Source organism: Montipora capricornis, chromosome 9 (assembly GCF_036669925.1).
Source record: "Montipora capricornis isolate CH-2021 chromosome 9, ASM3666992v2, whole genome shotgun sequence".
NCBI classification, from domain to species: domain Eukaryota; kingdom Metazoa; phylum Cnidaria; class Anthozoa; order Scleractinia; family Acroporidae; genus Montipora; species Montipora capricornis.
The window spans coordinates 11,756,183-11,783,682 of NC_090891.1; the positions used below are offsets into that span (position 1 = coordinate 11,756,183).

The following is a 27,500-nucleotide window of genomic DNA, read 5'->3' on the forward strand; positions in this document are numbered from 1 at the left end:
TGTGGTTACTAGCAAAGTACTGAACCCAGAAAGATTGAAGAAAATAAAAGGGAATCGAGAAACATCGGCTTCTAGGCTGACATGTTGATCATGCAACTTCTTTCCAGCACAATTGTAAGTGTGCACTGACAGCATCTGACAGCTTTGTAAACAAAAGTTGAAAGCTGAAGTTATCCTCCGTCCGGCGGGGTAAGTATCTGGATGTGCGACCTAAGAAATATACCATTCAGTAACAGAAGCATAGGACCGAAAATTCTATTTTAATGTTATCAAATGCGAACCAAGCAAGATACAGATTTTGTTCGCTTGCTTTATGCAAAACAAATATTGATGTAAAAGTAAATAAATATGGATACACATGAGTTTTTAAGAAGAGCAGAAGGAAGTTTCTGGACGGTCGATCGAGAATAAAATACTAAATGCCATCAGTAACAAAATTTACGACATGAAAACAACATTAATTTTGAACCACGAATATAAAAAGTTACCATCAGCAAAAAACATTTTGGGAGATTTTAGTTGTTTTGTTGTAATTGTACTTTTGGCTGCACCGAGTAAATCGCACATCGAATTCAGCGGGTGCGGTGATCAAGTTACCGCAGCATGTTTGCTCGCGAAACAGTGAAGCATCTGTGTCAAATGATGCCAAGATACTGGGTTTTTGTTTTTGTTAGTTTTCTTTTTCTTTCAATTGTTATAAATTTTGACAAGAAATGTACGAATTCAAGACAAAGATCACAATCGCCCAACTCTCAGAGGTTGACCATCGTTTCTGGAAAATGAAAAATTTACTCTCCAAGACAAGGTTATTTATCACCAGGTATTCAATCGTTTTGGTAATAGCAGCTACTTTATTATTCATCAGCGTCACAATCTTTTGCCGATTTTGGGGGTCATTTTGTTGACACTCAAGCACGCTCCCAACAGACCTGTTTATTTTCGTGACTTATGCGTTACCACAAAAATTCTCCCCTTATCACATTTCAACACATGTATGCAAATTTGCTAACCTCGAAAATTACACATGATAAATTTACAAAAGCTGGAAATTTCACAGAAATATTTTTCAGCGAAACAATTATTGAAACAAGCAACATATTTGCTATAAGAGGCAAGAAACCCTTCCTATTTCATTTGCGTGCGTGCAAGCGAAACACACAATCACAAAGCGTATGCAATTAAATTTCTGACAGTTCACATCAAACCCTTTTCGAAAGAACCTTGACCGTAAATAATAAAGCACAAAAGAGACAACAAGCTTTCATTCAAATAATTTTTCACTGTCAAATTTCCAATTTTTTTTAACCTTTGCAGAGTTGAGGTACAAAATGAATGTCAAACAGGCAAACTTTCAATAGATGCTACGTCAGTCAACACTGTGAGACACACAACAAAGATCACAGATCTACTTGTGGTGTTCGATTCCTTCTCTGTCTTTGTTGAACCCGTAAGTTACCAGAGAAATTTCCATTTGGTTTCAGTGTTGTACGTAACACCACCTTGGCGAAATATTAGAAGTACAGCTCATTTTGATTTTGGCTCGACGGGCGAAAGATTCACGCTGTCTAAGTCCATTACTCGTTGCTTTTAAGATTCCAGATCTTTAAGTTTCACCGCCTGTCTTGACGTTCCATTCTTGAGCTCCATATGGGTTTATTTTCTTTAAAGATGTACTAAAACGCCATTCGCGTTACAATGGCTTTCGACGCCATTACAGGTTAATTGTGCAGAGCAAGCTACGCATTACCCCAGCCCCATCAAACCTAACAAAATACGCACAGAAGACTCTATGCACAAAGACACCACTTAGCCGGGGAGCGACAGGCAAGACTTTTCCCGACACGGAAAAAAATAAAAATAACAAAAAAACCCACAAAATTAAACACAGATTCCGACTGGGTTTGCCATACTGGCAACCCAGTAATTAACCTTCCCAACTACTTTCGTCTATGATCATTGTAGTTCAATATTTTGATTTTTGATTTTTTTCAGCTACAGTGTACCAAGAATTAGACAAAGAAAAATCGAAAGTGAACTGATTTTAAAAACTCTAAATCAGGAAAAATTTTGAACCACAACACATAATAATTATTACAGTATATAGCTCCATTTATTTATTAAATTTATTAATTTATTTGTTTATTCATTTATTTAGCTTCACCTAACTAGAATTTCATACAAATAGAGTAACTTTTTTGCAGGAAGACCACTACAGCCTAGCCAATTACAGTGGATCCCTCATTTAAGAGAAATAATAACTAAAAGCTACTCATATATAAAAAAAAAAAAAAAAAAATCAGAAGGAAACAAAAAAAAGATTCAAATTGCTAGAAGCACCATGATTGCAGGAAGAGAATGGATAGTCCTCACTATGTTGCACCTGGGATAGATTGTTCTCCAGCTTCTGACGTCGTCAACGTTGTACAGATCTAGGGCCTTACGTGTAATTCAATAATTATATTGAAGTAGTGAACACTTATAAAATGAGGCTAGGGAGATGTGACTTGTACACATCTCAGGGGGCAGATCATTCCATGTGTGGCATGCATATTATGAAAAGCGAGCGTTGATAAGTAACAGTTCTAGTTTGCTTAGGAATATATTAAGTGATTCTAAATAAACCAATAATTATAAACTTGTGTTGCTGCATGAACATTTATGATGGATACACTGTACTTATACATCAGTGCCAAACTAACCTGTTTGGCGAGTAAGAAGTGTTAAAAGTGGAACTGTGCTTTCACCAAGAAGAACATCTCTATCACTTGGAACAGAAGCCTTGTCACCAAGCCTGAACACTTGTCTAGTACTCTTCCCTCGAGACATTTGATGCCTGAAAGAAGATAAGTCCTTGGTTACAGCGTTCTCAATAAAAGCTTGCTATAGCAACAAAAGAATCTATTTGAATAAAAATACTTGCATTTAAAAACTAACCCATTTACAACAACATTCTTGCATCACTTTTCTGGTCATCAAGGATGAATTTCAGAGTATGATTTCCGAATGAATTTGACAGATGCCAACTCAATTAAGCATTCATCATGTTTGTTTCATAAGGGAAGATCTGTCAACATTTTCTAAAAAATTGAAATTAATCAAAAGGAGACTCGTAGAAGCTAGGCCACTAAAGTAAGTTTGTGTGTCAATTATTATTATGAGCAGTATAAAAACAACTGGTTGCCCAGATTGTCCTACAAACATTAATCGGGCGGCTATCAACCGTAGTCAATCACCGCGAGACTAGACCATACATGCTAATTAAAAAACTTAAGAAATTACAGAACTTATGCTAGCTCATAAAGTGTCCTAAACGCTGTATTCCTAAATATTTACTTGCTACGATATATTGTCGGATAATTCAATCTATGAATAAGACGGCTTCCTAATGCGTTAAAACTTTAAACGAGTGGGTGATAATTACGCAGAGAGCTTGTAAGTCCAGATTTCTGCATCTGCACTACGACCGATCTGTAGCTATTTCCAACTAGCTGCTTGAGTGTGTTGAGGTCTTGGGAGTATCCTTTGAGGACATAATGATGATGTTGTGCTGCATCACTTGGTAGTCAGGATATCTTTGCTGCAATTCCCAGCAGAGTGGTCGGTACTTGTTGGTTTTCTCCAAAGCCTTTTCTCTGTTTTCTACCCACGGGCAGCTCATTTCCAACAGCTTGACCTCCTTTCTCTCCTGGTCGATGATCATCGCATCCATTTTGCCTTGACGTGTGTGGTACCCGCATACAAAGGGACTTCCCAATATGCCACTGCCCGATCCTTCTCATACTTTGGCTTTGGTTGAGCTTGGGAGTACCAAGGAGCTGCAGATGTGGTGAGGACCAAAGATCTTAGCATCTCAAAGAACAAGATTTTGAGAGCCTTATTGTGCCTCGCCAGGTACTGACAGTGATTGAATGATTGCACTCTGGCCTTCTAGTATATGTTTCACACTTTCTGATGTCCTCCTGCACATACGACAATGTTCGTCTACATTTCCACTCGTGCCGGTCTGTGATAATAAACCTTGGTAGGCAATAACCCTTTCATGCTGCGTCATCTGAGAGCAATCATGGCCGTCACATGGAAAGACAAGATTACAAATGTTGACATACTAAATCGAGAGGTTACCAAAACAGCTGTTGTATTCCCAGCTTTGTGAAGGGTCAAGAAATCGAAATATGAAACAGAGAAACATTAACAATAACACTTGGCAACAAACAGCTGAAGATAGACCGGTCTGGAGAAGGAAAATAAAGTCTCCATAAACAGCCATTGTCGTACACGATCGACTGCAGATAACTGCTGGTACAGTTCTTGCAACCCTGCCACTGTGTGTGTCGGTGCCGCTTTCCAAAGATGAAGCCATGCAAAACAGACCCCTCGGTCCAAGTAACTGTCATCCCATCTGTTCTTCATTAGTTTCCCTTGACACTTTTCCAGTTCCACCATCTCTTGATACCTTCGCTGTTGAACCGTAGCCATGCTCAGGTTCTGTCTACCTCGTTGCGCATCCTGCAGTATCATTCGGTCAATAAGTCAAATATTGATGGTACCACTACATTTCACCTTAGCCCCTCATTGATCCTCTTGCATCAGCCCATGCTCCTCCTGGTGCTTGTTTGCTTGGCCCAGTAAGCAAGACATATACCACTTGTACAGCGTGTTTAAACACGTAATGGGCCTTTCGTTTTTGCTCTTGAACTCCCCTGGCCTTGTGATTAGGATGGACTTGCCCCCATGAACCACAAGGAGAACTCAGGCTGGTGTACTGTTGCCTGAAAACTCTTGGCCATGCCCTCGTATAACAGGCACAATTTTTTCCACCAGAAGTTAGTAATACTGTCTGGTTAAGGAGAACTTTCAGTTTTTCTTTCTGCTTTCTGATCTTCCCTGCATTCTCTGCATCAAGTTGAAATCCCTTGTAGGCAACTCCGGTACTAGCTCCTCCATTGCCGCTCTTACCTCCTCGATCCAGTCCACTCTCACGTCGACATCTGCTCGCGCATCTCTCTCATGGACTCCTTGCCATAAGTACCTCCAAAATCTACACGCTTCTTCGATGTTATTAAACTCATCATTGCTCTGATCTGCATGCAAGACCTCTTGTTGTAAACAGGTCTGTTGCTGTCGTCTTGGTTTTCTAGCATTTTTCTAGCATGTGGGCGCTGTGATCAAGTTACCGCGGCATGTTTACTTGCTAAACAGTGAAGCATCTGTGTCAAATGATGGCAAGATACTGGGTTTTTGTTTTTGTTAGTTTTCTTTCTCTTTCAAGTGTTAAAAAGTTTGACAAGAAATGTGCGAATTCAACACAAAGATCACAATCGCCCAACTCTGGAGGTTGACCATTGTTTCTGAAAAGTCAAAAATTTACTCCCCAAGACAAGGTTACATTGTATTTATCACCAGGTAATTCCATTGTTTTGGGAATAGCTGCTACTTTATTATTTATTCATCGATCAGCGTCACAATTTTTTGCCGATTTTGGCGTTCATTTTGTTGAAACTCAAGCATGCTTCCAACAGACCTGCTTCTTTTCATACGTGACTTATGCGCTACCAAAAAAATTCTCTCCGTATCACATTTCAACACATGTATGCAAATTTGCTAAGCTCAAAAATTACACAACATGATAAATTTACAAAAGCTGGGAATTTCACAGAAATCTTTTCCAGCAAAACATTTATTGAAACAAACAACATATTTGCTATAAGAGGCAAGAAACCTGTTACAATGTTCACCAGTTTTGATTGGTTGATTTTCTAAGTTCAGTGCTATCGCATTACTCGAGTATGTAAGGTTCGATTGAATTAGAATAAATGATATATTTAGCCACATGTATTCACGTGCACAACTTACTGAACACACATCATGGTGTCAGAAGTTTAAACCACAAGATTTACGGCCAGTACGCCTTCATAACTCGTACAAATTCTCGCCAGGACGACAGATCCGCGAAAGAACGACAGTTTAGGTGAGATATGACAACTACAGAAGAGAACGCGACAACGGGCAGCGCCCCACACGTGCTCACATTCACATCGCATTTCCCTATCCCTTCGCTGATGAATGTCAAGGGTGATCTGGTTAATAACTGGGAATTCTTCAAGCAACAGTGGCAGGACTATGAAGTCGCCACAGGCCTCGACAAGCAAGAACAGAAAATACGTTTGGCCACACTCCGCTCTGCCATGGGTAAGGACTGTTTACAAATTTTCCTTAACCTGAAGCTTAGTTCTGAACAGCAACAGGACATGCATGAATGCATCGAGGCATTAGAAGCCTACTTTAAGCCGAAGCGAAACGTCGTCTATGAGCGCTACCTTTTCAATATGTGCCAACAGAATCCGGACGAACCCGTAGATGGGTATGTCAATCGTTTAAGAAAGGCAGAATCGACCTGCCAGTTCGGCACGCTAACAGAAGAACTTATCAGACATCGATTGGTTATCGGTTTGCTAGATCACGCAACCAAATTGCGACTTCTAAAAGAAGACAGCCTGGATATCAATAAGGCCTTAAACATTTGCCGTTCAAGTGAAGTTGCCACCTTACAGCTAAAGGCAATGAAATCAGAAGAAACCAAAAGTACCGAAGAGGTCAATGCTATTTCCGGCCGACAGAACAACAAAGTCAAGTCACGCAATCAATACAATGGAAAGAAGAAAACACGCGATCTGCTTTCGGATCCAAGGAAGCATTAAGAGCCAAATTCCAAACAGAGGGCCTATCAGTGTTATCGTTGCGGAGGAAAACAGAGGCATACACTGGAAAAATGTCCAGCATTTGGGCACGAATGCAAAGTGTGCAAGAAACCCAATCACTTCGCATCAGTCGGCAGGTCATCGCAGAAACGCCCGATTAAACAGATGACCGAGTTATCAGATGACGAACAAGAAACCGACACCGAAGAATTTTTCTACAAACTCGAAGAAGTTTCATCAGTACAAGCAAGAGGAAAACAGCTGTACACCTCACTCGAATTTGCCGATCCTAACGCGTGCTACAAGACTAAATTGGATTGCCAGCTAGATACAGGAGCGACATGTAATGTGTTAACTCATCGCGACCTGTCAGTTATCTGTCAGACCGGACATCCGGCTCTTCAAGCAAGCAAAGTGAAGCTCCGACTGTTTAATGGCGCAGTGATGAAACCAGTTGGTGAAGTGGCACTAAATGTTCAGAAAGAAGGTCAATCACCGCACGTGCTAAAGTTTCAAGTTATTGAAGGGGACAGCAAGCCCTTATTATCCGCAGAGACCTACGAAACTCTAGAATTGTTGAAGATAAATTGCAACCCAACACCACAAGTAAACAGCATATGTGAAAACCAGACAAACCTCACCAAGGAAAAGATTCTGCAAGACTACAAAGATGTCTTTGAAGGTCTCGGGAACATTGGAAAAGCAAGCCTCACAGTTGACCCGGAAGTCACGCCAGTACATCACGCACCCCGCCGCATTGCAGTCACGCTTCACAAAGAAGTTAAAGCTAAGTTAGAAGAGCTCGAGAAGAAGAACATCATAGTCAAGGAGACTGAACCTACTGACTGGATCAGCAGTATGGTAGTCGTTGCCAAGCCAGGGAAAATCAGAATCTGTCTGGATCCAAAGGACCTAAACAAAGCAGTAAGACGGCCGAAGTATCAGATGTCTACGCTAGAAGAGGTTCTCCCAAAGCTCAGTAAAGCCAAAGTTTTTACGACACTCGACGCCAAAGATGGGTTTTACCAAATAGGTCTTGACGAAAGAAGCAGCAAGCTCACCACATTCTGGACGCCCTTTGGCCGATTCCGCTATCTACGGATGCCATTTGGTGTCAATGCTGCCCCAGAGGAATTTGAATGCAAGCCCTGCACAACGTCTTATGTCGAGAAGTACCAAGACCCTAGTTCCCATAGCAACCTACCTGCTGTACTCTGAGGTTCCCAAAGGAGTGCCAGATAAAATACAGCGAAAACGCCAGCTAGCGAAAAGCTACCACGACCGAAAGGTGAAGCTGTTGCCTGACCTTGACATTGGTCAAGAAGTACGTCTAGCCCCGACGCACAGAGGCAGTTCCTGGAAAACAGGAACTTGTGTACAGAAGCTCTCCGACAGGTCCTACCTGGTAGAGACAGCTGGAGAAGTATCCCGGCGAAACAGGCAAGCCATCAGGCCGTTCAAGGAAGCTACTGAAGATGCTAACCAACCAGCTAAGGAAGATTCTGCACAACCAGAATCCGCATCAAAACCATCCAGTTACCAAGCTGATGCGGACAGTCCACCAGTACGAAGAACAAGCTCTCGAAATGTTAAGCGACCTGCTAGATTTGAGGACTACGTCTGCTAGAACGTTAATCGTTTTTAATGACTGTCTATGGACTTTTCTTTCTTTTGCTCAGCTTCGACTTGCCCCGGTTTTCTCTTGTAATCACTTATTATATATTTTTTTATTTTGTTTTATATAAAAAAAAAAAAGAAAAAAAGAAGGGAGATGTTACAATATTCACCAGTTTTGATTGGTTGATTTTCTAAGTTCAGTGCTATCGCATTACTCGAGTATGTAAGGTTCGATTGAATTAGAATAATGATATATTTAGCCACATGTATTCGCGTGCACAACTTACTGAACACACATCAAAACCCTTCCTATTTCAGATGCGTGTGTGCAAACGAAACACACAATCACATATGCAATTAAACAAATTTCTTACAGTTCACATCAAATCCTTTTCGAAAGAACCTTGACCGTAAATAATAAAGCACAAAAGCGACAACAAGCTTTCATTCAAATTTCAGAGAAAAGAAATTTCAGAAGATTTCAGAATTTCAGAAATTTCAGAGAAAAGAGAAAAGAAAGATGAAGAGAAGTCAGTAAAGTATTGCTAATTATGATGGGAGTTACAATGAACGATACCCTGGATATACATTGTACAGTCCACCAGTACAATATTATCATGGACGTGCTTTGAGTTTTGTCAAGGACTATGGAAGGACTACTGAAGTTGCTGGGAAAAAAGACAAATTAATTAAAGATGTGCTATGAAAAATGCAGAAGTCAGTGGTGTCAAGTATGTTGAATATTGCAAAGGTGTTTAATTAACCCTTTCACTCCCAAGAGTGCCACTTATAGATTTTACTCTGTCTAACGCCAGACGATTTTACTCATCAATGGGGAACCCCACGGGGGTGAAAGGGTTAACAAGAGCTAGATTCACTCAAAAACTATGTCCCCATTAATCCTTTCACTCCCAAGAGTGCCACTAATATATTTTACTCTGTCTAATGCCAGCCGATTTTACTCGTCAATGGGGAACCCCATGGGGGTGAAAGGGTTAAGATCATAACATGAACAGTAAAATTAAAGCCTTTGTTGTTGTTGTTTTGCTTTAGACGAAATTCTCGAAAGGCTGAACATTATAAGAACATAAGATAAGGATAACGTTTATTCTTACGTATGAATGTTACTTTAAAGGATATTTTCAGCGCTTTGTTGTGTCTTGCCAAATACTTGTTTTGGGCGAGGGCTGAGCATCTCAATAACACGTAAGCTAAGCTTTCTGGTGCATGGTTACACGTATGACAGGACACGTCCCTTGACTGTGATATCTTCATCTTCTTAACTTCGTATAACTTCGTTGGTAGGAGCTGTTTGTATAACTCATACATACCGGCCACAACATACGTTGTACAATTATTATTATAATAATTATTATTATCATTATTATTAGTTATCAGAGAGGGTTGTAGGTTTGAATCTTACAAAATTAATTTTAAAGAACAATTTTTTCCGAGCATTCCCCATGCAGTCAACAAGGATAGAAAGACACAGTGAACATATCCTTGTTCATTTACTGGCCAGGGGTTAACATTTCACCATATCTTTCATTATCAATGACTTGACAGTTAACTTACCAAACTTCAATCAACATTTCAGAATCTTCCAATTGCTCTGCTAAACTCAATTTTCCCTTTCCTGTGGCACCAGATGGCATCAATATTGGTAATAATATATTAGCATCGTATGAAAACTCCGGAGTGAATGTGCGTGCTACAGCTTTTGTCACATGCTTGCGTCGTTTGCCAAGTGGGAACTGGATCACAACATAACAATTGACACCAACCTCAGCTGGGTACGACAAGCTTGGCATAGATTTAGCATGAACCCGGGCTGCAGCCTATCAGAAAGAATATGAACACAGATTACCACGATAATCTAGTTTTTCCCTCTCACCAAAACCCAACATCAGGAGATTGATAAGAGAAAAAACAATCTTTATTGTTCTGGTGAAACTGCCCCCTATAAGATCTACCGCAATAAACATTGATGCTGATGCGAATTAGCAAGAAACGGTATTTCCACAAGTATTTTCAGGAAAATTCCAGTAATACTAAGAAGATATGGGAGGGCATCAACAGTCATTTAGGTATAGAGAAAAGAAAGCCTGTTAGGATATAACCACCCTCAAATGTCCAAGGACCAATCAAGTATCACACAATCCTTCTGACTTTCCTGGCATAATGAATAAGTATTCTTCATCCATAGGATACAATTTGGCTTCTAAGATGCCAAATCCATCTATTAAACAATTCACAGAATATTTACCAAAGTTCAACTTTGCTAGTTCATTCTTTTTCAACCCTGTCTCGCCCCTTGATATAGAACTTGAGATAATGGCCACTCCAATAAATAAGGCATACAGACTATACTTTTTTTCCTACTCGCATTCTAAGATCAGCTAAACATATTATTAGCCAACCTTTATCCTTATCATACAAAAATCACTTGAAAACGGTTCATATCCTTCCAAACTTAAGCTTGCTAAAGTAATTCCAATATATAAAAGTGTTGACGAATCAGATCCATCTAATTATAGACCAATATCATTGCTTTCTGAAAAAATGATGTATTACCGTCTTAAATCTTTTCTTGAGCAAGGCAATTATAATCCTTCATGATTCACAATATGGTTTTCACAAAAAAAGATCCACTGAACATGCTCTTTTGGACATAATTAATCAAATTGAAACTAACATGGGTGGAGAATTGTACTCATGCGGGATTTTTATAGACCTATAACGAAAGGCCTTTGACATGGTAGATCACTGATTATTACTAAGTAAATTCCATCATTATGGAGTGCAAGGAATAATAAATGACTGGTATTCTTCATATTTACTGGGTTGTCAGCAGCAAACAACACAAATTGGTGCTAAAAAAACTTCTAAAAAGGAAACAATTTTGTCAGGAGTCCCACAGGGATTGGTACTGGGACCTCTGCTTTTTTCATTTATATAAATGATAATTATATCTAATAGTGCTTACCAACTGAAGTTCTATCTATTTGCTGATGACACTATGCTCTATGCTGACAGAAATCTTAAGTCACTTGAAACCATAGTTAATGCTGAATTTTCTAACGTCTATGACACGTTAACCGCCAAACGGCTATGACAGTTAATCATCAAGAAATCTAACTTTGTTATATTCCAACCTAGACAAAAGAAACTAAGGATGCATTCGATTGACCACAATCCGAAATAGGAATACAGAGAATACAAGTGAGAAATCCTTCGTTTTTATGGAGATTCACTTAAAAGTTGTCAAACACCTGCTAATATATTATATCTTTATTATCCTTGCTACTTCGAAATGCGCCAAACATACCGTTTTCATCATCACTCCTCGTTTTCTTATTCCGGAATAGGGTCATGCATGCGCCCTAAATTATGAAGTTAACTTGAAAGTATTCGAAACATATTTCCTTAGAACATAAAAATTATGTTAAAATTAATATCTAGGTGTGTTGATGGATGAAAATCTCTCACGGAAATATCATATAATAATTATTGTCCACAATTGGCATAATTGCTAGATTAAGACATTTTCTACCCCTAGCTCCTTTGCATACATATGCATCTCAATAATTATCCAGCCTCATCTACTGTATGGCATAGTTGCATGGGGCTGAGCTGCCAAGACTCATAGAAACAAAATTCTTATTCTCCAAAAACGTGCCCTCTTCCTGATGTACTTTAGTGACAACAAATCTCATGCTGTACCCTACTTTTTTTCTTTTCGTTTTCTTCCTCTTGATTTTCTGTACTTTAAATCAGTTGCTGTTCTGATGCATGACATATCTAACAACTTCTCACCTTCTAATATTGCTAATTTACTTATTTCTAAAGCAAGCATTCACTCATTATAAAACAAGGTCATCTTCAAGAGGTGAATATTTTGATAAACTGTCAAGACTTGACAAACAAATTAAATCTTTTTCAAGAAATGGTGTAAAACAATTTTCGTGAAATTCACCATCTATCCACAATTTTTAAATTAAAATCCACAATATCCCACTTTCAGAAGAAAGTGACCATATTGATTTATCTGTCTTAATAACATTAAAATATCTTAATACTTTGGCTTTTCATATTTGCACTTTGCATTGATTTGATTTTAGATATTTACTTATTTTAGCTGAATGTATACTTTGTACACTAGTTATATTTGTATACCTGTTTGTTCTACAATGTATTGTTTGTAAAACACAACTGCATACCATAGCTTTCTCTACTTGTTCTCTATTTTATACATGTGTAACCACTGCTCGCCTCGACTAGCTTTTGCTAACTGCGAGCAGTGTAGATTGAACATGTATTATATAATGAAATTCTACAATAAATATTAAACAAAACAAACAACATTTCCTTTTGATTATTGCCTCCCCAATTAGTAGAGCACTTTTGCACACTAGCATATTATATTAGGTACAGTGTAGGTGATTATTATCAACATCATTATCTCTACTTGTTTAGCATCATGTTTAGGAAAAAAATATCTCAGCATTTTCATGTGTTTCAATTGATTATCTTTTTGTAGATCTTAAAAGGGATCAATATTATTTTGATGTTGGCCCCTTTAGATCCCTTTTCGCTGCTAATATCTTAGGCAGCCCAATTAAGTTCACGTCACTAGAGAGCATGTAATAATTAATTACTAGTGGGAAGATGACCTTTGAGTGCAAGCGGTATTAGGTTACAGGCAGGCGTTGAGAATTAAACTTGTTACAAGACTTTGTATGAGAAATAGAATACCGTCGATTATGAAGCCTAAAAAAAGCTCAATTTAATGTTCATTCAATAAAATGAATAAAACTGACTCACCTCTGGTGTATTCTTGTGCGTTTTGGTGCTTATTTTACCATTTCGGGCATTCCGTGAAATCACTGTCAAAAGACGAAGTCAAGGCAGCACACTAAGATTTCGACCGTATAAGCTCGCGTAGTCAGCTCAGAGGCGGTTTGCGCCTTAAAAATCCATCCCAGCTGCGATTTTTTCATGCAAAGCTAAAGCCCCATCATTTGCGAACCTCGGTGAATGTTTTGTCGTCAAAAGTCCACACGCCCTTGACTGGAAATGAGCATTTTCTGCTTCCGATTCCACGATAGCTGATGATTTTAAAAATGGTCACTGAGCTTGGGTCTGAGTCAAATTAACTGCACCCAATGAGATACAGTCATTTCATGTACAACACTTACCCCATCCCCACAGCGTCGCTCGTTAGCGGTAACAACAGCTGCCTGTAACCCAATACCGCTTGCGCTCAAAGGTCATCTTCCCACTAGTACTTAATAATTACATGCTCTCTAGTGATGCGAACTTAGGTAGCCTATGCTAACATCAAAAGGCAACAAGCCCTTGCTGTCTGTTGATGATCTTAAGCTGCACTTTCCAACGACATTAAAACAAAGTAATCCATTTACCGCAGCAATTCTTGACCTAAAATTTATTTATACAAGTTATAGTGGAGCTCCACGCGCCAAAGGTGCGTGCATGCAGAACACCATGGGTAAAAAAAAAAGGGTAACCCATTTATGTATGTCCACCCCTTCATGTACACCAAATTATGTGGAACTCTGTGGTATAACCCATGTTTTTTGGAGGGAATATATTTGATATTGGACATCCATGCTATGGTTAATTGACACCTGTCAAAACAAGGTATCTGCTGACCAATATCACACTACCATATTGCGGGCTCAAGTTTAAAGCTCATCAAGGTCAGCTGTTTTTTTTTTTCTTAAGTTGACTGCTGACCAGGTACTGGTTTTCAATTGGATTACCGGCTGGAGTCAGGTTAACTTATTGTAAGGGAAGTGGTCAATTCTACTACACTCGAATAGGACCCACCAAACCACAAAATAGATGGTGCATGGTGTCTGCCTGCACCCTCCTTACTTAACATCAAAAGATGGTGTCTATATTGCACAGCCACCCCTCTATCCAGCAATAAAAAATTACAGTGAGATTCAAACCTCACTTTTCTTGTTTGCCTAGTAATGCCGACTCTTGCTAGCTGAATATTCCTGTGTGAACTCAAATTTAAAAGCCAATAAAATGTCGGTCATGTTCATGTGATGAGTTTGAAGATAGGTGGTGTCTTAGAGAAACCCCCTACCCCAAAGGTGGTTCCTGTTCGAGTATTGTAGTTTTGACCAGTTCCCTAAGAATAAACAACACAAGAGCTCTGCTTTTAGGCTTGGCTAAATCTATATAAATTATTATTATTTTATGGAAGTTTATAATCTCATTATTTCATGACACCACACATATCTGTTCAACCTCCATAGAGGTGTATTTAAAGGAAAAAGTGCACAGCACCTTGAGTCCACATGCTTGTACAACCTTCAATGACAAACACACATGGTCAATTTCTTCTTTCTGGTATTCTTTTTTCAGCTGATCTGATCTGACATGCTGATACTTCAAGGTAACATCAAGTAATCCAGTGTCAGGCACTCTGTCAGACTGCCGCAAGCTATTAATTTCATCACCTGCAATGACTGTCAGTGGTAAGGAAAATGACTGGATTGTAGCTTCTCCTTGTTTTTGCATCGTGACCATAGCACACAGCTTTGCCAGAGGAAGACTAGCCTAGTCAGTTGTCAGGAAAGATACATTAGAGATTCATCCTGCAACAACTGAGACCCTTCTGACTTGTTATAAATTATGAAAATAATGCAAAGCCATCTTCTCACTCCAAGTAGTGGCAATTCTTTCTTTTTGGATCCACAAATTAAACACAGGCTACAAGCACAACTAAATCATGAACACATCTTAAAGTGGTACTACGACCAAAAAAAAAATTCTTTTTTTTTTCTTTGGATTTCAAACTATGTTAACTAATCACTAACTGACCCAAGTTTTGAGATCTGATTTTAAAAAGACTTCTGTTTATTTTAAGTGAGTTTTTCTCATTTATTGACCTGCCATTACAAACTTTAAAATCTTGAGACCGCTGGGTCAAGAAGAAAATGACGTCAAAGACTCACTAGTTTAAAAATGCAAGGCGTGTGTACGCGGCTGAATTAATATGCAGCATAGGAGTTTTGGGCTTTCAGACTTTAAACCCCTGTTTTGCATGTCTAATAAATTGCATTTACACGCTGAGATTTTAAGCTAGTCAGTAATTGACATCATTTTCTATAGATCCAAGCCTCTGAGGTCCAATGGGTCAGTTTTGAACATGAGTACTGGCGGACCATGAAATCCAATCTGAAGAAAAAAAGGAAATGGTTTTTTAATGATAGTACCACTTTAACTATACATTTGTATTAGTTTCTTGTTTCCAACCTTAGCAACCATCTGATCTCTGATGTTTGGGTAGTAGAATCGTCTCCATAGTTCAAAAGGAACTCCACCTGAGCCTAATACAGATGGGGCTGAAACCCATGAGCCAGTGAAGGCTGCCAATAAGTGTTTTTGGACTGGAATTCCTAGAGGAAGCTTGAATGCATGTCTTGCCACATCATGGAAGGATGGATCTGGCACGCACAAGGTAGTGTGAGTACGATGAGGCTGAAGCTTTAAAATTTCATCTGAAAAAAGACAACAAAACAAACAAACAACAAAAGTATTATTGCAGGAAAGAAATGTTTATTTGGATTGGAAGTAATGCTTGCACCAATCACGACAATTTAAGCAATTATTATAATAATTCAGACGACATCAACAGGATTCAAATTTCTTTCCATCACACATAAGCCCAACAAATATTATTGACGTGCTCCCAACTGAGTGGCTTCATTGCTCAGTTGGTAGAGCATTGCACCGGCATCACAGAGGTCATGGGTTTGAATCCCACTGAAGCTGCAGGATTTTTCAGGTGTCCTATCACCTCAACACACTTTTCCACTTTATCTATTCTCCACAATCATCCCAAATACATCGTGTTGCTTTCAGAACCTTTTGATTCAAATTTCACTTTTTTATTGGCTTTGAAAGACGGGAAAAGTAGTCATACTTTGATCCATAACCAAGCAATGAAGGGGAATGGGTGCGATACCAGGTTGACATCACAAATTAATATTATTTGCATTGAGATAGTTCATTGAAAATAGCGATGCAGATTACTTTGTTATGTCAACCCGGTACCGAACCCATTACCCTTCATTGCTAGGTTATTGATCAAAGTATGACCACTTTTCTCATCTTTCAAGGCCAATAAAAAAGGGAAATTTCAATCTAAAAACAACATGATGTATTTGGGACGACTTCAGAGAATAAATAAAGTGGAAAAGTGAATTGAGGTGATAGGCACTTTAAATTGTCCGCTGATAAGTGAGAGCATTGCTTTCAATCTTTTATAAAAGTATTACATGGATGAATTACAGTATAAAGGAATCTGTACTTCACAAGCATAACAATTTAACACTACAGGAATGATAAAAAATTGCTGCAAATTGCAAAGGCACCCATCAGAAGAAAAATAATTATCTGCCTCAAATCTGTTGACTGTGCTCAGAATCCTGTGCTTTTATTCATAGATCATAGCTTCTCCACAACCTTAATGCATATATTGCACTTATGACCATAAACAATGCAAGGATTTTAGGATGGATTAAGGATCTAAATATTTGTTTGATGTAAGAGCATACCTTGACCTGTAGTTTGAGAGGAATGCTGCTGCTGGAGTCTTTGGAATGGAAAGTGGTACTGTACAAAACAATCTGTTTCACCCCACAAAGTGCTGCCAAATACTGACAAGCCTCTGATGTCTTCAACTGTTATCTCAAACTGGTGTTCAACTACGAAAATGTTTAAAATGAACCTCTCACTAGAATTTCACATTCTCAGGTAAAATACTCCACTTGAATTTAAATTCATGGTTAGGTTCTGCCACTATGCAAGTTTGGTTTAACTCACAATGTCATCTCACGGTTGCACACGTCGGTCCTTTAAAGTTACAAAATAATTGAAGAACTGCCAGACTGATTGAGAAAATTTTAAAAAAGCTATAATTAGGCTTTCGGTTGGTAGGAGGTTATCCATGTCTATGTGTTTTTACAATGTAAATTTAACTTTTTTTTTTACATTAGTGTAATCACCAAAACCTTAAAGCTTTTAAGATGCTTTTTGTATTCTTTGGTTTGGAATTATGAAGCTGAAATGAATACACAATAATCTTATCTTACCAAGTTCTTCATTTTCCGTTGAATTCACAGCTTTATTGCCATTATCATGAAATCTGTGAAAGAGTCAAACTAAAAGTGAGCAAGGGGCAGAAATTGAGATTTCTTTCTAGTACATATAAACTAAAACTTTGTGAGTTTAGGAACTACTTTCATTGCTAAATGTCATGCTTCAGTAACAGTCATACTTAATGGTTTCTCACCCAATCCCAGGAGTTACAGCCACATTTGATGAGATCAAACAATGGCTACATTTGAAAACATGCAGAAAGAAGGAATCAACTTTACAACCATTTACTTAATGGTGGCCAAAATTATAAGAAACAATAGACCGAATGCATAAATGGCGGCCAAAAAAATATTCTTTTGTTTACGTGCTAATAAGACTCACTAGCCTCGCTCTCAAGCAATATTTCTTTTGTATTTTGTCCATGCAAACAAGGCTAGTGAGGCTAATTAGCACATAACAAAAGAATATTTTTTTGGCCGCCATTTATGCATTCGGTCTATAAACTGCATTCCTATACATCATGTATTAAAACATGATCACTGGATAATGCCATTCTGTTACTAGCTTAGCCTTAATGCAACATATCAGGGAACTGAGACGCAATAAATCCTGGAGGTATGCATGCACAAAATTCTGAAAGGAACATACATGTAAGCAATGGCAGAGGATTTTGGATTGATCACTTAAGCTTTGCAGGAATTCTGCCCTTGCAACAAAAAAGGGGACAAAATTATTAATGAAGAGACTTCCATATACTGAAAGGTGATTTGATTAATCTTGACTCGAGTGTTAAATTTTGAATATAACAGACAGCATGTCTCGTTAATCCACTGCCAGATGGAAACAAAAAGCTTTTTCATGCCAAAAAGTTTATTTTGGATCTGATATTCAGCGAAAATTCGCTCTCATTACTTTTGAACAGTACTGTAGCATTATTTTTAAAGTGCCTAATATGAAGTAAAAAATATCTTTTGCTTATTTTAAACACCTTTCAAAATGATAAAAAGTGGTGTTTTCTATTTTGGAAGACCTTCTCTCCTTCCAGAGATATTAAAGTTTTAATTCAAAAATAATTATTGATGACGTCACAAACTGTACAAATGACTGTAATAAATCCAAAAATTGAGAATATCTCCCAAAATATTGGAGTAATGATATGCAAAATTAGTGTCAATAATGTACATCCTATTAGGCACAAAACTGCAAACATGAACATGTTGCTATGACAACAGTCTCGTTTCCAAACCCTCTCTTTAATGAACCAAATATCTTGGATTTGAACAGATAATTACAGGCAAATGGTCAAACTTGAAACACATGTGCTACCCATAATAATGCATAATGTCACATCACGACAATAAACAATAAAATTGATTCTGTGTTAAATAGACCCAGAAGTTTTGAGATCTGGGGATCCCGGGTTCCAGACACATTCTGACCACTGGTTGAATTTGTTCCTGGTAGTCCCTGGTTCAACTTCTCAGCTGCACTTGTAAATAGCCAACTAGCTTGCCTCCGGCCAGTTGGCATTCTTAACAGTTGTTGTTGAATGTTCTGTTCTGTCGATATTGTGTTCATTGGCTATGAAAAGCCCCTATGGGGAGTGGTCAATTAAGTATGTATGTATGTATGTATGTATGTATGTATGTATGTATGTATGTATGTATGTATGTATGTATGTATGTATGTATGTATGTATGTATGTATGTATGTATGTATGTATGTATGTATGTATGTATGTATGTATGTATGTATGTATGTATGTATGTATGTATGTATGTATGTATGTATAGAGGGTATCATTTTGTGCCTTACTTGATCAATGACTATACATGGAATACAATTTCCTCTTTGATTCTAACTTCAAAAACTCATTAATAATTCATGCACCTAATAGCCGATAAAACATTGCATGTATGAGCTTTATAAAACACTCCTTGTTACTATTCTCTAAATAGAGAATACTAATAAGGCATAGCTTGTTTTTCTTGTATGCTAATAATTCTCCTCTCACAATTTGAACCATTGCTCTGAGTCCAGAGGGACACACTCTTTGTGGAATGTTTTTGAAGCAGTTCAAAAAACTAGCAGCACATATTTTAGTGGGTCTAAAACACTCGGCTACGCATCATGTTTTTAAACCCTGATGAAACACTGCTGCTCGTTTTTTAAACATTTAAAACTAAACATTCCATTTAATTATTCGTATCTTATAATTCAATAAAAACTAGTGAGTTTGTAGTAAACAATAATAATTATCGAAGTGTAACTAAAAACAATTTTTTTTTGCCTTGAGTTTGTAACATATGAAAAACTGCTGCACAGTTTAAATATACTGCATACATCAATAATAACCTTGGAATATCCAGTTGATGAGCTGGGTGTGACACTAATCCAACAGGAATCTCTCCTCCACACTTCATGTTCAGGATGGCTGAAATCTGCAGATTGTAAGAAAAATAGTTATTTACCAGTAAGCACTAAATTGCTTATGCTCAGGAATAAGAAGGTTTGCTGAAATTGAATTATCAAAATGTTATTGGTTTAGAATTAAGGACTATTGTGGTTGACTAACGTCTTGACAAGATGCCCTGCCCTGGGTCAACTGATGTGGAATATATTTCAAAATGACTTGTCCTTTTTTGTTAAATCAAGCTTGTCTATGTACGCAGACGACCATCAGATGTTCCACATCGGAAACGATCAATCCAGTGTTACCTTGGAGCTTAGAGAAACTGCGCGCAATGCCACTAACTAGCTGGTACGACTCCAATATTCCAGCTGGGAATCTTAAAAAGTATCACACTATGAACATTGGTGACAGTAAAGACAAAAACAATGTCACACATACAATCTGTAAGAACAATGAAGAAATAAAAGCAGTAGGAAAGCTTGAACTCTTAGGTGTAATCTTAGACTCCAAACTTCACTGATCATATCAGCTCAATCTGTAACAAGGCCAGCCAAAAGATAGGAGTGCATATGCAACTAAAAAATCTAATTCCTATGTGCCAAACTAGTGCTGCTCAAAACAGCGATTCTACCCTACTTAACATATTGTCAATTAGTTTGGCACTTTTGTAAAGCCATTCATTTGCGCAAGATAGAAAGACTCCAAGAGAGAGGCTTAAAGGATGTGTACAAAGATCTTCACACAACTTACACTCAGAACTACTCAAGAGGGCTGCGCTAACAACACTAAAGAATAGATGCCTGCAAGATGTTTAGCGCAATCATTTACCATATATGGTCAAACTAAGGTATATGAGCTGATAACCGAGATTGAGTGAACCAATCAGAGCACGAGAATTGCATTATCCGAGGTTGAGAATTTAATAAGTATCATTATGAATTCTACATTTTCTTTGTTCAAATTACAGTAAAGGTCAGGCAGGCTGTGGTGGTCCATAATTATCACTGAAAACAAATATCTTTTCCCATTTAAATGATTCACAAAAGCCAGCCTACTGAATACCGTGGAAGGGAAGGGTAAAAAATAATGCACGTGTTATTACCAAGAGGGATACAATTACCTGCTCCTCTGATCCCATTGCTAAAAGAACCTTCACTTGGCCATGATGGGTTCGAGTGAAAGGATTAACGACATCACTCCACTCATCAACAGCAATGACAGGATACTAAAAAGCATAATTATAATAGTGATCAGCCAGTATCAAAAATACCGTAATACTCTTTGTTTGTCCCTTCAAAATTTTGCATAAGCATTGTTTTCAGTTTCTCTAGGGACCATTATAAATCCCAAGAGAAAATAAAAAATGCTTATACAAAATTTTTGAGGGACAAACAAAGAGTATTATGGTATTTTTTATAATTATTGGCTAATTGGGTGCATTTCTTGAAGCATCAATGCATGCTTTTTACCTTACTAGCAGTAACCAAAGGTCTGAAAGTCTGGATGGTGAATTGATGCTCAGAAATTTGACAGTAGGAAATAGAGGTATATATTTAGTAGCACTTCTTTTTTGGTTACTCAATGACCCAAGTGAAATGCACATGTAAGCCTATAAATATATTTACCTTATGAAAGATTTCAGATGTCGAGCTATGCACTACTCTCCACATATTAAAACAACAAACAGTGTAACTTTGGCTGACACTTTCATTTCCATTAAGTTAAAAATTAATACTTCATTCCAAGACATCGTTTTTCAAAGGGCATGTGCATTATTTTGTCGTAGTAGCGATAGATTTGCGCTTGGCCTTTTTGCATTGATCTAAGGAGACTGCATACTTCCTGAGGCCAATACCATCGATTGGGGGAATTTTCAACCACAACTCAAGCTTTTTATGGTACACATCCATCACACTGCATGAGACAGAACTGCATTTGGCAAAGGAAAATTGGGCAATTGATCTCCCACAGTTGCTGCCCCTTCATTGCCTACATCCATAATGTTCCAAAAAATTATCAACAAACATTAGGTTAATGCAACAGTGTTCACTGTGCAACCAAAGGAATTTCACAGTATACACAAGTCCAAAGAAAAACCGTTTGACAGTGGCTCCAGGGTTACAGCATATAATTCATGCACACAGTATAACATCACTGCACTCACTGCATTACAACTTCACGTCGATTTAAGTGTGTCATTCAAAAATGGGTGATACCGCTGGATTTTGTAACTTAAAGACTCGGTTTAGTCCTTTGGGTATTCGCTTCGGTAGCTAACGTTGAGCCACCGAAAACATATTGAACAAGACGCTCTAAAAAAAGCGTACACTGGGTTGCCTGTGGTACATGTTACACAAAAACAAAAGGCACTGTCAGAATTGGGTTGTATCGAACTGTAGGGTTCCAGTTACGTTTTGCAAGTGAGGTGTCATTAAGACCATTTGAGGGTCACCCACATATCGCGCCAGCAGAGGGCCCTTGGCTCACACGTTCACACCTTTAATTAATTATTTTGTAATATCCTGTCCCGTTTTGAGGTCTTTTAGTTTTTTAAGCTTTCGTAATAAATTCAGTTTAAATTTAAAAACACAAGCTCTTGAGTAAAGGTGCACGTGATCACCTTGTGTCAACTGAATGAACTACGGGAAAGAATGTTAATCGTTCGTTGTTTTCAGAGTAAAACAACGTACTTTTTAGCCAAGAAACTTCCATCTTTGGTTTTTTTAATTTTGTTGTACTATTTAACTGAATATTTAAATTTCATTTGTTGGGTCAGGAAGCCTTCTTTGTTGGGTTCCAGAGAAACGTATCTATTGTGACTTCAGGGTGAACTATTTGCTCAATCGCGAGATTGAGAGGCCATGTATTTGAAAATCTGAACATCTATGAGATACAAAAAACAGACTTGCGAATTATCGCAAATCACAATGCTGACAAGCACAAAAGCCGAAGAAATGGTTACTATCTGAATGTTTTTGTGTTGTCACGCAAATGATGTAATTTCATGGCATTAGTAAGTGGTAGCAATAAATTGGATTAACCAGGAAGTTAAAGAAATATTGTTGCCTTACCAAATAAACTTCATTTTTCACTACAATGACAAAATCATTTGTCAGAGAATTCCAGTCTCCTAGCGTATCACATTTCAACGCACATATGCAAATTTGTTAAGTCATTTTCACCTCGTCCTGATTCCCGCAAAATTTTTCTTCTTTCAAATATCAACAAAAATATTATTTCTCGTCAAGCGTTCCATCTTTTATGTTCAAATAACCGCTAAAAATAAAGATTTTTTAATGATCTATCCGTATTCCGTAGATGTTTTTTCATAATTAAATATTCTGTCAAAATCTGTCAAAACACAAAAATAGCAACACACGCAACAAATTTAGTTGCATTTTGAAAAAAATCATGATAATTATCTCGCAGTATCAAAAAATTAATAAGATTTAAGTAAACAGAATTGAAAGTGTGACCAGAAATTACAAACAGCAACAAGGAAATAAAATATGAGGGAGATGGAGAATATTAAGCGTTTCACTCCCACACGGATTAAAAAGCTCTGATATGATGTGTTTATCCTGCTATAAGCTCATCTACCTTTGCATGTATGTGCAATCTTTATGCAAAATGTCTTTTTTGGTTAATGAATATCCTTCATCCACATGCTCCACACTAAAAGGGTTTTCATGTCTTTGTATGATGGGCATCAATGAAACACTAGGGCCTCCTCTCACATATTATACATACCAGTTAGATGAAGAAAAAAAGAAAAAATGTGAACAGGCTAGCTGATTTGCTGATATTCAGTCATATAAAGTTTAAGTAAGTTCCAACTACCACCTCCTCCACGGTTACGCCTGTGGGCTCGGTTTTTGCTTACCCTCAATAATGTAAAACTCTTTGGATCACAAATACACACATTTGTGAAGTCAACTGTTTCAGTGCTGTGTAGGACTCACCTTTGACTTGAGTAGGGTCTTTGTAATCTTGGGGTCCCTGTATGATAAGTATAGCTGATGCAGTGGTAACTTGACAAGTCCAAGCAGCTAATAACCATGTGTTAATTGCATAATATGGATTAAATTGTAAAAAATGACAACATTAAATTTTGCTACATTCGGCTTGCCATACTATGACAATACACTTTTCTTCCTTTGCTTTATCATTACACATGTAGTCTCAGTCTGCCTTCAAGATCTTAGGTTGGTAGTATTATGACATGTACAGTCATCCACACTGTGCCATTTAAAACATGAGATCACAACAAGTAGTTCCATTTAGATTTGCTACAATTTGTTGGTAACCAGTTAAAATTTGCACAGGCTGGAAATGATAACAAACTGAACACATCAACAAAATGACAAGATTCAAAAGACATTTTACCTGATCTGCATGGTCATGTGGACCAATCCTGTTCCAAACTTCAATGATCATGACATTATTGCATATTCTCTGAAGTAGTGGCGAGTTTAGCATCACTGGTGCAACCTGTGTACAAAAATAGGCATGCATTGCGTACTAGTGGGTAGTGCAGTAGCCTGGTATTGTGTTCTAATTATTTTTGCAAAATAATATTTTATTATCTAATTTTGTTGTCGTTTTTGCATTCTGATTACAAACAGTTTGATAGTTTCACTTAAGTAAGCCCTATCAGATAGGGCTGGTACCTGGATGGGAGACAATTGGGAAATCTGTGTGATGAAGATATCTCATCCTTTTTTAAATTGATTTCTTTTTTGTATTTGGTTATTAAACTTAAGGCTTTTCTGTAATTTTCTTTTCATGTTTTTGATGAATGGCGATGGAGTCCCCAAACAGGTCCGTTACTAAGAGGGCGTTGACTCACAAAGCCTGTGAGGCCTGATTAACCCTTTTTTTTTTACAATTTATTTTGTTGTCCAATGTTACTAACGTTTTTGCATAGTATTTACAAAACCAAATACGTATAAATTGATGATGTAATTGCTGCTATAGTCAAGCCTGTCCGGGTGGAGTTAGAACTTGGATGGGAGGCCATCGCAAAATCCCTGGGACAAAGACATCTAATCTTTTCTTTTTTTTTTGCTTCTTTTTGCTTGATTTATTTTAATTGTAGTTGGTTGTCAAAGGCTTATTTCTTTTATTCCTGTGGGAGGAGTGACGATGGATTCCCCAAACAGCGCAGTTAGGCTAAGTGGGTGTTTATTCACAAAACCCACAAGGGCTCTTGGCAAGAATGCCACCATTGTTAACACCATTGTTGAGGTTGACCATAGCTCTTGCAAAGCAAAAAAAAGGTGACAAGTGGGCCACAAACAGAATAACTGTACAATGGCTATAAATTGTTCCATACATTAGTTTCTTAATTCATGCACGTACTGCAAGCCTACAATCTTACACTCACTCACTCAGACAGCCTTGATGACAATATTATTATGACAACCAAATCTAACTCAGAAAAAAACATAGAGTCATTTCCAAGATCTCCAAGACTAGATGCTCTAACCACTGATCATACATGTAAGTCATAAGAGACTCTATGATGACAAGTGGAGGTTATCTGTAAGCTTTTGACTAAAACCACATCACGCAGTTACATAGTAAAATCAACACAACAATTATGGCTTTTTACATGTAACTGCATCGTAGTTGAGTGCTTTCAGTCAGATCTCCCCTCTCAAAAGAGATCTAGAGTTTGAATCCTATTTTAAAAGCTTTTCTCCAGAAAAGAAAAACCAATTGGATATCAAGTGACTTACTACAACAATGAATAAATGACAAAATGGATTAATGGAAAATATTACACTCAAACCTATGACCTCTGTAACACAGGTCAGATGTTTGACCATTTCCAGTTGTCCTTTCACCTGTTGCTAAGCAACTAGCTCATCACCATTGATTCGCACTTCAAGCGTTACGTTATTTCGCTTTCTGGTTTTAATGTATGCAACTATTCTTGCAATAATTCATTTACCACAGCAAGTTTGCATGAGTTGAAAGGTGACAACTAATTAGAAATTCAGAAATATATAAATCGAAACTGGACTGCAAACGAGCAAATTGCTTTTTTACTTTCCCCCAATCAAGAACGTTAAAGACAGTCAACAGAAGAAATCAAACTATAAGATCGTGTAGATTAGACACAAATAATAAATTATTGTAAGTACATATTCAAGAAATCAGTTCCATTCTTTTTAAGCCTATCTTTGGCATTCCAAAACATTAATCTACTTCTGTAATATTTTCCCTTCAGTCGACTAGTTCAACAACTTATTGAGCAGCTAGTACGGATAAAAATCTAAAAATCTACAGGATCTTGGCATGATCTTGCCATAAAATTGTGCCTCGTACATAGGTGCGAATCAACCATTCTCACGGGCACACCAAACAATCTGCCATAATGTAATTGCATTTATGTGCTCAGGGCATGTCGACATTGCCAAGCCCACAGACCAGGTGGATGCATTATACCAGTTACTATACATACCATCACACAGTTGCATTTAGATACGTACTTGAAACCATGACATTGAGAGTGCACAGACCAGAGAGGTGCATTGCACCATTTGCCATCATATAGTTGCATTTAAAAACTTGAGGCAAATGAAATTGTGGAGCCAACAGACCAGTGGGACACTTTGTCGAGGAAGAAACTAGGGGTGCGTTAGATTGACCCTATTCGGGAATAAGAATATGTAGAGAGATGATTGAAAATGGTATGTTTGGCATTTTGAAGCAACAAGGATAATAAAGATACGTTTATAACAGCATTTTAGCAGGTGTTTGACAATTTTAATGTGAATCTAAGTAAAAACGAAAGGTGTTAAACTTCTATTCCATGTATTCCTATTCTGGAATACGGTCAATCGAACGCACCCTAGATAAGTGACCTAGCTCCTCAGGAGTTATGGACTAGATACATGTATGGAGGTTGTAGGTTTGAATCCTGTCAGTTGTCCTTTTGCCCCTTGCCAAGCCACTAGCTTATCAAAAATCAATCATTTCAACCAAGTTTGATTTGTACATGTACTTTCCTACTCATGTTTACAATCTTCTCTTCTTCTTCTTCTTATACCAGGAAAGAACAATTCTGAATCAAACTTCCTTGAAAGTTTGTTACAAGCAACACACACAGTTTACATGTATTAATGTTGGTTTATCCTTTCAACAAATTGGAAAAATAAAATAAAAATTAATTATTCAAATCACCTAACCTGCTTAAAGCCAAATAAGGGATTTATGTCACCCCAACAGACTCTTGACTTTGTTACTTCATCACACCAGAACATGCGGCAAACCAAGTAAAGATTGTTCTTATGAACAAGTCCCTTAGGGACATCTTTGGCCTCATGATGCTTATGCTGGACAAGTCTGCTTCCCTCCGGTATCCACAACAGTGTGTAAACAGTTAACGGGTCTCTTTCAAGGTCATCAATTTTCTCATTAACTGATATTTGTGGCATTGATTTGTCAGATGGTTTCACAACATTCTCTTTGCTATGTGATGCCACATCATAAACCTGTCCCACAAACTGAACAGGTTTTGTAACCAGTATGTGATCACTTTGTTGAGAGGGTGCTGAAATTGGTAATGGAGGCTTTCTGAAAATCCTTGGTTTAATTTGCAATTCTTTTCCATTTTTCATCAG

At 37.7% G+C, this 27,500-nt stretch overlaps 1 protein-coding gene across 4 annotated transcripts in view; it reads right to left on the reverse strand.

The window, feature by feature from the left end:
• Nucleotides 1–27,500, reverse strand: part of LOC138015200 (C2 domain-containing protein 3-like) — a 107,232-nt gene that overhangs the window by 38,590 nt on the left and 41,142 nt on the right. For all 4 annotated transcript variants that reach the window (XM_068862156.1, XM_068862155.1, XM_068862157.1 and 1 more), the window contains 11 exons: nucleotides 27,066–27,500; nucleotides 24,256–24,360; nucleotides 23,832–23,918; nucleotides 20,990–21,094; nucleotides 19,812–19,897; nucleotides 17,450–17,502; nucleotides 16,913–17,062; nucleotides 15,609–15,853; nucleotides 14,637–14,909; nucleotides 9,891–10,153; nucleotides 2,700–2,833 (listed from right to left, as the gene is read on the reverse strand). The exon at nucleotides 27,066–27,500 is cut by the window's right edge and continues 12 nt beyond it. In XM_068862156.1, coding sequence (XP_068718257.1) covers nucleotides 2,700–2,833; nucleotides 9,891–10,153; nucleotides 14,637–14,909; nucleotides 15,609–15,853; nucleotides 16,913–17,062; nucleotides 17,450–17,502; nucleotides 19,812–19,897; nucleotides 20,990–21,094; nucleotides 23,832–23,918; nucleotides 24,256–24,360; nucleotides 27,066–27,500 — 1,936 coding nt within the window. The remainder of the gene's footprint in view (nucleotides 1–2,699; nucleotides 2,834–9,890; nucleotides 10,154–14,636; nucleotides 14,910–15,608; nucleotides 15,854–16,912; nucleotides 17,063–17,449; nucleotides 17,503–19,811; nucleotides 19,898–20,989; nucleotides 21,095–23,831; nucleotides 23,919–24,255; nucleotides 24,361–27,065) is intronic.